Below are 13,458 nucleotides of genomic sequence, written 5' to 3'. Positions count from 1 at the left end.
TATGACAAAAACCACTACAATATTGTAAAGTAATTAGCCTCCAACTAATAAAAATAAATGGAAAAAAAACCCCACACACCTATTAACATCTAATGAAGGATGTGAGCTCTGGGCTTCAGGCATCAACCTATGGCCTTAGGTTCAAAGGGAGAAGGGTGGGAAATGGACCTCTTAGAGCCCTTAAATATGGATTATTATAGGTGATTGCCTCCATTTTCAGAAGTCAGCTCAGCTCTAAAACACACTGTGAAGTAAAATGTACTGAAATCTATTCTGGCAGAACCAATGAATGTTTATCTTTCTCTGCGTTATGCTGTTATTCTTAGTTTGACTTGTATCTTGTATGTGATGCATCCATTCATTCATGTGGGCATTTAGTAACTACTGGGGCCTATTCTGTGCCCAGTACCACACACACACACACACACACACACACACACACACACACACACACACACACACACACACCCCTGCACATTTCTGTGCCCAGTACCACACACACACACACACACACACACACCCCTGCACATTTCTGTGCCCAGTACCACACACACACACACACACACACACACACACACACACCCCTGCACATTTCTGTGCCCAGTACCACACACACACACACACACACACACACCCCTGCACATTTCTGTGCCCAGTACCACACACACACACACACACACACACACACACACACACCCCTGCACATTTTTTTTTCATAATCCTTTCTTTTACCTGGAGAATGATTGCTTTGTGGTATTGTGTAGGCCTCTGCCGTGCACCAGCGCGAATCAGCCACAGGCTGACGTGCGTGTCCCCTCCTTCCTGAAGCCCTCCCCTCCCACCCCACCCCCAGGTGGTCACAGAGCGCCGCGGTGAGCTCCCTCTGTCACACCGCTTGCTCTCTGTTCTACACGTGGTAACGCGTGTGTTTCCGTGCTACTCTCTCAGTTTGCCCCAGCCCCTCCTCCCCCTCCTGTGTCCGTAAGTCTGTTCTCTGTGTCTGCATCTCCACTGATGCCCTGCAGATAGGTTCAGCAGTACCATCTTTCTAGATTCCATACACATGCGTTAATATACAATATCTGTCTTTCTGACTGACGTCACTCTCCTAATACTTTTTAAACTTCACTGTTTCTGTGATGGACTACCCTCAGCAGACCTTCCTTGCCTTCAATGTAGAAGAAACAGCAATAATCAACTTTGGAGTAAACCCTAAAATTAATTTTCCTCTTTATTGTGGAATTGTATAATGTGTTTTCATCCTGAAAACACGCCATCCTCATTCAACTGATGAAATTGTGTCATCAGAGGCCACAAAGCTATTTATTGGCAGATGTAACCAACATTATTTTGATGTTGCAACACCTCCTCATGACCCTGTGTTGGTGTTAGTCACTCAGTTGTGTCCGACTCTTGTGACCCCATGGACGGTAGCCCCCCAGGCTCCTCTGTCTGTGGGATTTTCCAGGCAAGCATACTGGAGTGGGTTGCCATTCCCTTCTCCAGGGGATCTTCCTGACTCAGCAATCAAACCCGGGTCTCCTGCATTGCAGGCAGATTCTTTACCATCTGAGCCACTAGGGGATACATGATCCTGTAGTTGTCATCTTTAAAAAAAAAAGAAGCAAATAGCTGGTGGCAAAAGAGGAAAAAATAATATTGAGATGGGAGCTGATCCATTAGAAAAAATTGATAGTCATGAATTTGATGTGACAGCTGTAGAGGAGAGATAAAATAAATTAGCTAAATCTGCTTGTGATTGAAGATAACTACAAATAATAATCTATAATAATAATAATGGGCTTCCCTCATAGGTCAGTTGGTAAAGAATCCACCTGCAGTGCAGGAGACCCCAGTTTAATTCCTGGGTTGGGAAGATCTCCTGGAGAAGGGATGGGCTACCCACTCCAGTATTCTTGGGCGTCCCTCGTGGCTCAGCTGGTAAAGGATCCACCTGCAGTGCAGGAGACCCCAGTTTAATTCCTGGGTTGGGAAGATCTCCTGGAGAAGGGATGGGCTACCCACTCCAGTATTCTTGGGCGTCCCTCGTGGCTCAGCTGGTAAAGGATCCACCTGCAGTGTGGGAGACCTGGTTCTGATCCCTGGGTCGGGAAGATCCCCTGGAGAAGGGAAAGGCTACCCACTCCAGCATTCTGGCCTGGAGAATTCCATGGACTGTATGGTCCATGGGGTTGCAAAGAGTGGGACACGACTGAGCGACTTTCACTTTCACAAATAATAATAATAATAATTGACAGAAATAATAAGTCACATTCTTCTTAACATAACCTTTAATTACTAATGAATGGTCAATAAATAAACACTTGAAAACAACTTAGGTGTTCAGAACATTTTAAAGAGTTGTGATGGGCTTAATATCCAGTCTTTTGTGTGTGCTGATCCTGAGTCTGGTGAGGAAGCGGGTTCCCCTGTGAGTACGGAACATAAGGAGGATAACCAGGACGAAGTCAGGTTTCACCTGGGCCAAATTTTATGCAACTGAGTATTTCAAGAGATCTTCAGCCAGGTGTAACTTAATCAGTTTAAGACCTTCTCGGCGAGAGCTAAGGTACTCAGGATGCTGGCAGTGGGCATTCCCATGATACACCACGTTGATAGTAATAGCAAACATGCAGTGTCTGCTCCATCAGTGCCAAAGCAATGCAGGTGTAGAAATAAAAAGAAATACTTGGAGCCAGAGGCTGGTGCACATCGATGGGACTGTAGTCACGCTTCATGTGAATGCTTTTAAGTAAGAGTGTGGTGATTTTTTTTCATCAGTTTAGTGTTGGTGTTAAGTCACCCCTAAACGCCAGTATCACTCTCAGCAGGTTACTGGCCTCTTTGATTTTAGCCCTGATAAACGGAAGTAGTGGGTCCTGCTCAGCTTCAGGTCTAGAAGAGAAATGCAAAGCCCTCCGCCTTGGTCCAATGCACAAGAGCTGTGTCTGTGCGCCACTGTGTGAGGCCGCCTTGCGTTCTGCTCTTTGGCCAAAACAGCCTTCTGAGCCCCTCGTCTGCCCAGTGGCCTGTGAGTGTGTAAATGGGACCCAGAGTTCTATAAATCTGGGTTTTGGCAGGAGTCTGTGAAGACCCTGGAGAGAAGCCCCTTAGCGATTGGAGGTCTTGTTAAACCTCAGATGCCCAAACAAGATGACATGGTTTTGAATCTCCATTTTCCCATTTAACTAGCTGTGTGACGTGGACAAGTTCTTTCATGTGTCTCTGCCTCCAGATTCGTTCTGTGTAAAATCGGGGTGATAAGACAACAATAGGGTTAGTGTCGAGACAAAATGAGTTTATGTACAGTTTCGCTGGAATAGTGTCTGGCATACCCTAAGTAAAGTGTTAGCTACTTTGGGGGGAGGGGGTTCTTTTTAACTGGAGGGTAATTGCTTTATAATCTTGTGATGGTTTCTGCCATTCAACAGCATGAATCAGCCATAGGTATACATATGTCCCCTCCCTCTTGAGCCTCCCTCCCACCCCCTCTCCCCCTTCTATTTTTTTTTTTTTAATCACTGTCATCATTTTGTCATGCCAACAGTCACAAGAGCTTGGGACTGGCAGGCCTTGGGACCAGGTCTTTTTGCAGTTCTGTTGAGTGTCATGGGCTTCCCAGGTGGCGCTAGTGGTGAAGAATCTGCCTGCCGATGCAGGAGACACAAGAGACGTAGGTTTGATCCCTGGGTCGAGAGGGTCTCCTGGAGTAGGAAGTAGCAGCAGTATACTCCAGTATTCTTGCCTGGAAAATGCCCTGGTCAGAGGAGCTTGGTGGCCTCCAGTCTGTGGGGTCACAAAGAGTTGGACGCAGCTGAGTGACTGAACACACACAGAGTGTAAAGTTTTAATACCATAACAAATTGTTTCTTTTTTTTAGTGTTTAACTCCCTGCATATGTCACTGAGATTGCGTGATAGTACATGAAGACAGCTTAAAATCTCAAATGTTCTATATCTCTATTTCAGTATCATATGTATGAAACATCTGTGATATAACAGAATGAGCCTAATCGTACCTGTCTTCACAGTTTTTCTGCCTCAAGTTTGCAATGACAACACACTGATACTTGCAAAATGCTTGTAAAGATAACAGGACACTATGTAGATTAAATCACAATAATATTACTATATAATTATTAGTGATTCTGAAATTTATTAGGAAAAAATTTCCTTATTTTTAGTTGAAGCACAGTTTTTTACTCCCTTGTAAATTTTTAAGCTACACAGACTCTTGTTTAGTAGATTGAAATTTAGAGGTTTGAAAAATAGACTGCAGCTACCTATATTTTTACATGTATTACCTTTTTATTTGAAGAAAGAGCAAGGTAGAGCTTCTGGCCATAAGCAATGTCAGGCTCTTTTGTAGCTCTTGGGGTGCTTGGCACACTAATAATGGGTCCAGTTCACTGTTTTACTGTCGTTGTTGAGCCTGCTGCAGGCTGGGTGTGCTGGTCGAAAGTGGATGGGCTACAGTCTGTCCCTCCCTGCGTGCTTCTCTGCTTCTCCTTCTTGTTGCTTTCTTTTGATTGCTTGGGGTTACACAATTTGATAGAGAACGGAATTAAAATTCTTACAGTCTTACTACCTCTTAACACAGAGAAAAGATATTTGGTGGCTGAAAAGGATAAAACTCTTGGCTGTAATTCATTTGTAGAATTTAGCTTCAGATTTAATATACTCTTGAACAGATAACCAAAACTCAGCTGATATTCAGAAGGGTAAAAAAAAAAAAGTTAGACGTGGTATTTGTGATAGAGCATTTGGATGTATGCCAAAATGACTTGTGTTCTAAATATATTACATATTCCAGGAATTTCTTTTAGGGGGTTCATATGCATGTTCTTTTTCTCATTTTTGTGATGCACTGTGGTGGAGTGAATACAGATCATTGCTTGTTAAGGTAATGAAATAGGAATATCATATACATGAATGGGACATTTTACACATTTAGATAATTGGGGATTTTTTTTTCAGAGTATCACTATAGTTTGAGAAGTAAAACTTTTCTTTCTTACTGAGAGTTACTTTAGGGCGCTTAGAACTATTTTTTTTAATTCCTGTAAAAGCTTCAAGTAATTGAGATGGAAATAAAACCTTCACAATTTCAACAGATTACATCTCTGAAATTTTTTCATCTACAATTACATATCCATCTATTTGTCAATATACTGCAACATTTATGTGTTATCTCTAAACATATTTCCCGTATGTGATAATCAAATGGGCCTTTAACCATCACTTGGAAATAAAGTAGGATCTTTTTCCATTAGTAAATATTACTTGACTTGTTAGTATATACTGAGAATATGTAAGATGAATAATGTTTATTTCTGTAGTTGGCTTTTGTTTTTCTTTGCACCGTTGGGTTGTTTATTACCTTCTTTTTCATGCTCTTGAGCATTATTCACTGCCTTTAAACCTTATGATAACTTACTCAACTCTGGTACTTTCATCTACTTACTAACCTTTTATGCCATTTTGCTACCCATTCAAATATTTAAGTTACAAACTTTAAAAAGACTTTAGGAAGGAGAGTGCCAAGAGGATAAAACGAGAATTCAGGAGGCCTGAGCTCAGTTTAAGGCCCTTGAGTAGGTCCTTATTAATGTCTGCCTTTTGCCCGTTTATAAAATGAGGTTGAACTGATTTCAGCTTTAAAAATATGATGCCAAGAGGCAGAAGAAAGGACACCACATGGAGAAATTTCCTGAAAAGAAAAAGGAACATCTATTAAAAAAATTGATATAAAACATTATGAAAGAAAGAGTAATAAAAATAGAAGTGGAATCAAGGGATCCAGTTACCAATATGTAATGTGAAAACTCATGATCAGAAAAAGTTAAAAATCTGTTCGCCATTTATTGTCTCAAAGTGATCACACCGTGCCTAATTACAGTTCCTTTGCCAAAGACTAACTGGGGCCAAGGACAAAATTGCCATGTAAGATTTTCTTACTGTTATTGCCTACACATCCAGAGATCCGGGAATCACGGGAGCTGTTCTTCCCTGGGGTCCTACTTTACAGTCCTGCTTTCAGGAATTTGGGCAGGTGGTTACAAAAAGGGCTTTAAGAAGTATGTAATAGTACAAGGGGCTCTAAAACCAGTAAGTAAAATGGACACCTAAATGTTCTGCTATCCAATAAAATCAACTTTTATTAAACACTGGTTATTCGCTAGGTGCTAGGCTACCTGGAATCTGCCTCTCCCCCTTGTCCACCAGAAGAGTTCTTGCTTTGGCAGCTGAAAGGCAACAGCAAGTTTTAAATAAGCTGCATTATTGTGATGGCTGCTCTAACAGAGTTTCATACAGGGCTCAGTAGGTCTCCTTGGGGACAGCCATTACCCTAAATCAGGGCTCCCAATAAAACTTTGTGCCATAGTGAGAAAGTTCCCCATTGTGATGTCCAGTATGGTCGCTGGTGGCCACAGTTTGCCATTGAGTACTTGAAATGTGGCTAGTGTGACTGCAGGACTGAATATTTCATTTTATTTAATTTTAATTAAGCTTAATCCAAATAACCACATACGACTCATGGATACTGTATTGGACAGTACCATTCTGGACATGTTAAAAATTACTCTAAAATTCTTATTTTGTTGGATATAAATAATAATACCATTTATTGTGCTCCTGCGAGAGAGGGAGTTATGCTCGACGTATGTTCTCTCTAATCTGCACAGCAGAATAGCCCCATTTGACATTTGATCGTGAAGAAATTGACAAATGAGGAAATGGAGCCTCTGAGAGAAAGTGCTTTGTTTTGTCCTCACGACTACTTCTGAGAGCTGGAATTTGAGCCTCATTGGTCTGATTCCAGAGTAATTTCTACTACTCTGCCAGATGGGTTTTTCTGCTGTCTGGAGACCATCTCTTCTAAGTACGTCTTCCGGTTGCTTAATGGATTAGCCAACAATACACCTTTAACTTTGTCCCATAGAACAATTACAGTGTCCATTTCAGTTCTTATGAATGTCGAGGTATCACTGCCCCGAGCTGTTCTTTCCGCTTACTGTGACTTGTGTTCTTCCAACAATATAGTAAGAGTTGAGGTCCATTCCAGTCAGTTTCCTGAGCAGTGAGCTGATCCCTTACAGGTACTTTCCCCATTAGATGCTGGTCAGCATCAGTGTACATGCCTAGGTGTGTGAGCATCAATGGTGTACCACCACCTCCTGGCATTCGAATGTCTAACTGTCATGGTTTAGAATATTTGTGAAACCTCCAAAGGTTTGAGCTGCTAAGTCAGCCTCCTGAGCACTTGGGCATCTGAGGCATAATTGTGCTTTGCTGTTTTCTACTCATCAGTGGAGCACACAGTAACTCTCTCAAGGATCTAAAAAGTCTCAGTTACAATGTTTCAGTTATTCTCACCTGGTTCTCTTTGGAAGTTATTCAGGTGGTACTCGTGGTCGCAGAGAGGCCAAGGTCTCCTCTGTAACCTAGCGGCTGTCACTCAAATCCACTCAGTTATACACCTCATGATACATGATCTATAACCACTTCTCTCTATCCCCTCCAGAGTTCAGCTTCCCACTTTGGAAAGAAAGTAACTGACGCATATTGGTTTCACTGTCAACATGCCTTATCAAGTTTTCTTTTCTTAAAAGCAGTTATGAAACCCCACAAGAATTATTTCTATAAATCATGGCCAAAGTATTGCCTTGTGTTGATAGCTAATGATATCTTTTCTTTTTTGCCTCTTAAGATCACCAAATTGTTTTTTAATGAAAAGAACATAGGCTTTAATGATTAGTTTGAATCTTTACCACTTGGTAATTTTTTAACATGGAATAGTGGCTTAACTTTTCTGAGTCACTTTTCTCCAGATAATTTTTTAAAAATAGCAGCACATTAATGCTATTAACCTATTTTTTTTGCATGTTCTTTAGGTACCAAGTATTATTCTAGTTACTTTTATATACATGATGCCATTTAATTCTCTCAAGAATCTGGCATAGCAGGCACTGTTATTCCCTTTTTATGGGTAGAAATCTGAAGACCAGAGAGTAAAGTAACAGTTCCAAGGTTGCGCAGCTCATAAATGATGGAATGGGCAGTTATGCGACCCAGGCCTGCCTGAGCCAGGACACTTGACCTGTCTACCATTCTTCGGTCATATGAAATAGAAATGACGCTATTAATAATGCCCATCTTATATGATTATTATGAAGATTAGAAATAATGTGTATGGAGCTCCCAGCACAAAAGCCATTCCACAAAACGCCCAGAACAAATGGTAATCATTGTTATCTTTTAAAATTTCCATAAGTGAAACTGACATGCCAAGACATAAAAATGAGCACCTCAAAGGAAAAACATAGAATATGCGTTCTACTCCCTTCATTTTGTTGGTTGGTTTGTGTGTTTGCTTGCGTTTCTTCTTTTCTAGTAGGCAGAGGTTCTGTTTAAAAGAATATCATATTGTTTCTTTGATGATAGCACAAAGGATAATCAGAACATTGGCTGGAATGATTAATATACTATAGTAGTATATCTCAAGTATATCTCAAATTACAACACAAGTTAAATCTGTAAAATGAGAACGTTTAGATTTTTTTATTTTTTCAGAGTTTATGCTGTTTACAGGGTTTTGTTAAGCTCAGAATTTCTGTATTTGTGATTTTGTTTTAAATTCAGATTATAAGAGAAAAAAAATAACGGTGCTGACTTTGAATATGAACTACACTTGGCCATTAGTTTTCCATTAAGCCTTTATTCAGCAGATAGCTCACTCAGATTGCTGTAGTCTATGAACTTGAGCCAAGTTTTCCCATTTCCAATTTTGCAACAGAATTTCACACTTCTTTAGTTACTCTTGTGGGAGGAACCAGAATGCCAGAAGTCACCTTGATCTAAGATACCTTATCAGAAGAAAACTAAGTGTAGATTTTTGCTTCTCTTTAGACTCTCTGCATGTTTCCTTGGCAGAGTTACTTCAACACATTGAACGAGAGTTTGGGATTTGTATTTCATTTTCCATTGGACTGATTTTCTGGTGTTAGTCATTTGAAGAGATCTGGGATGTTTGTTATCATTCTGTTAGCTATTTTCTCTAACAAATGTGTAAGTCATCTTTCTATCTACCTATAATAATAATAATTAAAAGTTGAGTGGATGTGGACTTTTTTTTACTGAATTTAGTGTCTCTGTTAAATACCTTCTTGCAGCCTATACTTTCAAGTCTTTTGAGAGACTGGGACAATAGTTGACAAGTAAAATAATGAAGCAGCTTACTGATGATCCAGGTTATTAAAAATTAAAACACTGAGGATAAACTGAATCACTTACCATCACTGTTTTCATAAATAGCATCTTATACCTCCACCACCACTTTTAAAGAAGGCAGCCATTGAATAGTAGACAATAAAGGACCATTGATGGTTGAATATCTTGAGCAGGGCTTTGACCATTCCATTATTGAATTTTCTTATGATTAAAATGTGATGGGGGTTGATTCCTTCTACGTTTAAAAAGTATAAGAGACTTCCTGGTGATCCAGTGGCTAAGATTCCCGCACCCCCAAGGCAGGGGGCCAGGGTTTGATCCTTGGTCAGGGAACTAGATCCCACATGCCACAACTAAAATTCCCATGTGCCTTTGCAGCCAAATAGATACATAAATACTTTTCTTTTAAGTATAACAGTTCTATGTTTATTTTTATAAACAAATATATAGAGCACTTCTCTTTAACTTTTGATGAGAAAGATGAAGTATATAAATTAAAAGAGAATAACATTGTACCAGATCAGTTATAATATAAAGAAAATTTATAAAATATGCAGAATTGCTTTTTTGAAAAAACTATTAATAGCATTTGATTTCTTGTTAACAAAGACTTTCATCTTATCTAAAAAATCTTAGTTTGGCCACAGCATCAGAAAAATAGAAATTGTATAGTGTAACATGTCCTAAAAACTTTTTAACCCCGTTACATATTCTTTTTCATGCAGGCAGCATTTCTGAATTTAGGATAAGTGATCTTCCTCTCAGATCTTCTCACTTGATCATAATTCATAATCAAAGTAACTTCCTTATTGGAGCAAAATTACTGAAGATTTGTCTTTGTCTCCCAAAAGAGATGTCAAATAATTCTATCCAAAAGGCAGATCTTGTTAGATGCCATCAATGATGTTTATGCAATAATTATAGTACATGTTTAAGGATAAGGTAGTAGAGTATGTAATTAAAATTATATATTATCCTGAAAGAATTTGTTTTGGTTCTTTTTTTTAATAAGGTGATTTAATAATATGGGAGAGTTTATTTTCAATTTTATAGTAAATATATTGATTTTTGAAATTTGGAAGTAATACATAGTACACCTAGCTCATATTAATACTTATTGGCCAAGGAGCTGTCAGACTACTAATCTGTAGATGTAGTGTAGTAGTATTCTACCCATTCTGCCATTAGAATGAGAGGATCTAATTTTTAATTTCCCCTTTCCCTAGAAGGTAATTTTTGTTTTCATCTTTTTAGTTAGTCTCAAGATTTCTAAGTACCTTTAGGAGTATTTTCCAAACTGTTTGTCAGTTGTATAAGCCTCAAGAAAATACTGGGTTTTGCTTGATAAACTTAGGGTACTGATTTGCTTTGGGATTTCTGGCTTATGTTTTATTCTTTGTCCATTTACAGAGACTTGAAAAAAAATTGCCCTTACTATAAGCCCTTTTAGAGAAGCAGGTAGCTGTTTATACATTTAAGATATGACTAAAATTTTAAAATAAAATGAAAAATAGAGGACTCAGATTCCTCCCTGACTTAGGAAGAATCCTTGTCTTTTTTTTTTCTTTAAAGTGGACCAGGGTTTTTCTAATTTACTTTTGTTTTGTTCAGTCTCTAAGATCTCTCCATTTCAAGGGCACTGTGGGGCATATGTAGCATTTATGTGATGCATGTATGTGTATGCGTGTTTTCCCACATCTGTCGCTGTGGCCCTATCCTTTGTGAAATCCTAAACCATGTATTAAATGCTTAGTTTGTGATTCATGGTGTTCTGAGAGCAATTATAGAATTTTTCTTAGGGTGTGTATTCCATGTGCGCTGTGAAAAAAAGGGGGGGAGTTATTTTTTGGTAACCCTGCAGTTGCCTTTTTATTGGTGAATTTCCCTTTCTTTTACTGTGACCTGTGAATATCACTGTAGGCTCACTGCCAATTTCGTGAGCCGCTGCCTGCTTCAAAATGGAGGCAGGAAGGTATCCATTTTCATCAAGAGGATGACAGTGTTTTAGTCTCTCTGACCATCTGGAGAGAGGAACTTTTGGAGCAAAAGAAAATAGAGATTTAAAAAAAATCATATTTAGCAGAAAAGGCAAGGGAGAAAACCAATTAAAGTTAAACTATACCTTATGAATTTATGCCTTATGAATTTATACCGTGCTGTCTACCTTAAAACAAACATAAACAAGAAAATACACAAGCTATTTTTGTAAAGAACTGGTTCCCCAAGTCCCATGAGTATTAATAAACGAATGTAAGTAAATTAAGGTTTTGGCAGTTTTTAAGTTTATTGAACATACAAAGATAAAAGAACTATAAATGAGGGTTTCCCCTCCTCCTTCCTGTGTACACACTGGTTTTTGGTGGTCTGTGTGTATCTGGGCTTTTAATAGCCTTTTTCTTGCATCTCTACAAAAAGCTGACACTTTGGAAATTTAATATTCTAAGATACGTTTGTCACTTTCTGTGGTCTGGAGAGTGCATTTATTTTATCTGTCTTTTTGTCTCTGTCTCTGACTTTAAATTTTAATTGAAAGGTAGACTAAATAGGAGAAGTTTGAAGCATGTCTTTTTTTACCTTTTACATGCTCATGAGCCATTTATGTTTTTAAAAAAAAAAAAAACGCCTAGGTTTCTAGGACAACCCTATGGATATTACATATCTACAACCCAGGTGGCTCAGTGGTAAAGAATCCACTTGCTAATGCAGGAGATGTAAGAGACGTGTGTTTGATCCCTGAGTTGGGAAGATCCCCTGGAGGAGGAAATGGCAACCCACTCCAATGTTCTTGCCTAGAAAATTCCATTGAAAGTGGGGCCTGGAGGGCTACAGTCCATGGGGTTGCAAAAAGTCAGACACAACTGAACACACACGCACAACAACCAGATGTAGTTCTCAGTATTCTTGCCTGTAACTGGAAAATATCACACCTGATTTTCCATTTGCACAAATCTACTCAACATTTTGTTTTGTTCTGTTTTTCTGTACGGGGAATGAAGCAGTGTTTCTAGAGTTTGATCAGATTTCGGATGGATGTGGTAGAGATTGTGCCTTTTGAGCCTGCTTCTTGCAAAGTCATAGACCTTGAGATGCTTGAGTGCAGGCAGCAAGCAAAACTAAATGGGCTCTCGTTCCCCAGGTTTATGCTCCATCAGCCAGCACTGCCGACTACAATAGGGACTCGCCAGGCTACCCTTCCTCGAAACCAGCAGCCAGCACTTTCCCTAGCTCCTTCTTCATGCAAGGTAAGACATTGCCTTTTCCAAGGGGAGGTCCACGGGTCTTTTTTTTTTTTTTTGCCCATCTCATCTTTCTTTATTTTTTTTTTCATTTTTCTTTTCTTTTTTTTTTTTTATTATTATTATTTTTTTTTCCAGTGGGTTTTGTCATACATTGATATGAATCAGCCATGGATTTACATGTATTCCCAATCCCGATCCCCCCTCCACGGGTCTTTTATGTCATATATGGGACAAAAGAGCACTGTTCTAATACTCAAGAAATGGAATAGGAGGCCAGCAGAGAACATGGAAGGTCATGCTCTATTTTAGGACTTGAATTCATTAAAAATAAATGAATTAAAACTTCACTGAGACGTATTTTGTAAATGAAAGCCTCTTGAGCCATCATGAGTTAATATTAGACTGGTTTGGTTACTTAGAATGGATGCTTCCTGGGGGAATGTCTACTATGACTTATCATTTCTGCATCATTTCTTCCCGAGAAGAGCACGTACATATGTTCATAAGTGCTTTGATTCAACATGTATTTGGAGCATCATGGATTTAGACACATGGAGAGCACGTTGCCCTTATACATACCTCTATACAAAAATGTTCACCACTTACAACCACTTCTCGGGCTTTTGACTAAGATTGAGTGTAGTGTCTGTTCTTATCAGTAAAAATGTTGGCTGTTTATTAATTCATAGGGAAGAACAAGTGTCCCATTGAAGATGAAGTGACCTGTCGAACCTCAGAAGTGTTATTTCGTTACACAGCAAAAGCTCTCTTCCAACACACTGACTGACTGAGGGTCCAAGACCCAGCTTTTTTCCCAAACAAATATTGAAAATTACAGCTTTGTGGTAGATAAGGTATATTTAACCCACTTAATTGTCCAGTGTATTTCATTTAGTGCACATGGATATATGCTGCCCGAGCTTACACTCTCACTTCCGGTAGTACTTTTTCTGCTGTGTAGGAAAGACTGAGAGGGTTTAAACGACATC

General features: G+C 39.1%; 1 protein-coding gene across 28 annotated transcripts in view; it reads left to right on the top strand.

Moving 5' to 3' along the window:
• The window catches only part of TCF4 (transcription factor 4), a 378,467-nt gene that overhangs the window by 301,592 nt on the left and 63,417 nt on the right, over positions 1-13,458 (top strand). For all 28 annotated transcript variants that reach the window (XM_061131188.1, XM_061131173.1, XM_061131175.1 and 25 more), the window contains one exon: positions 12,367-12,472. In XM_061131188.1, coding sequence (XP_060987171.1) covers positions 12,367-12,472 — 106 coding nt within the window. The remainder of the gene's footprint in view (positions 1-12,366; positions 12,473-13,458) is intronic.

Source organism: Dama dama, chromosome 27 (assembly GCF_033118175.1).
Source record: "Dama dama isolate Ldn47 chromosome 27, ASM3311817v1, whole genome shotgun sequence".
Lineage (NCBI taxonomy): Eukaryota > Metazoa > Chordata > Mammalia > Artiodactyla > Cervidae > Dama > Dama dama.
Note: the sequence above shows the minus strand (reverse complement) of the source record. Positions and strands in the feature narration are given on the sequence as shown.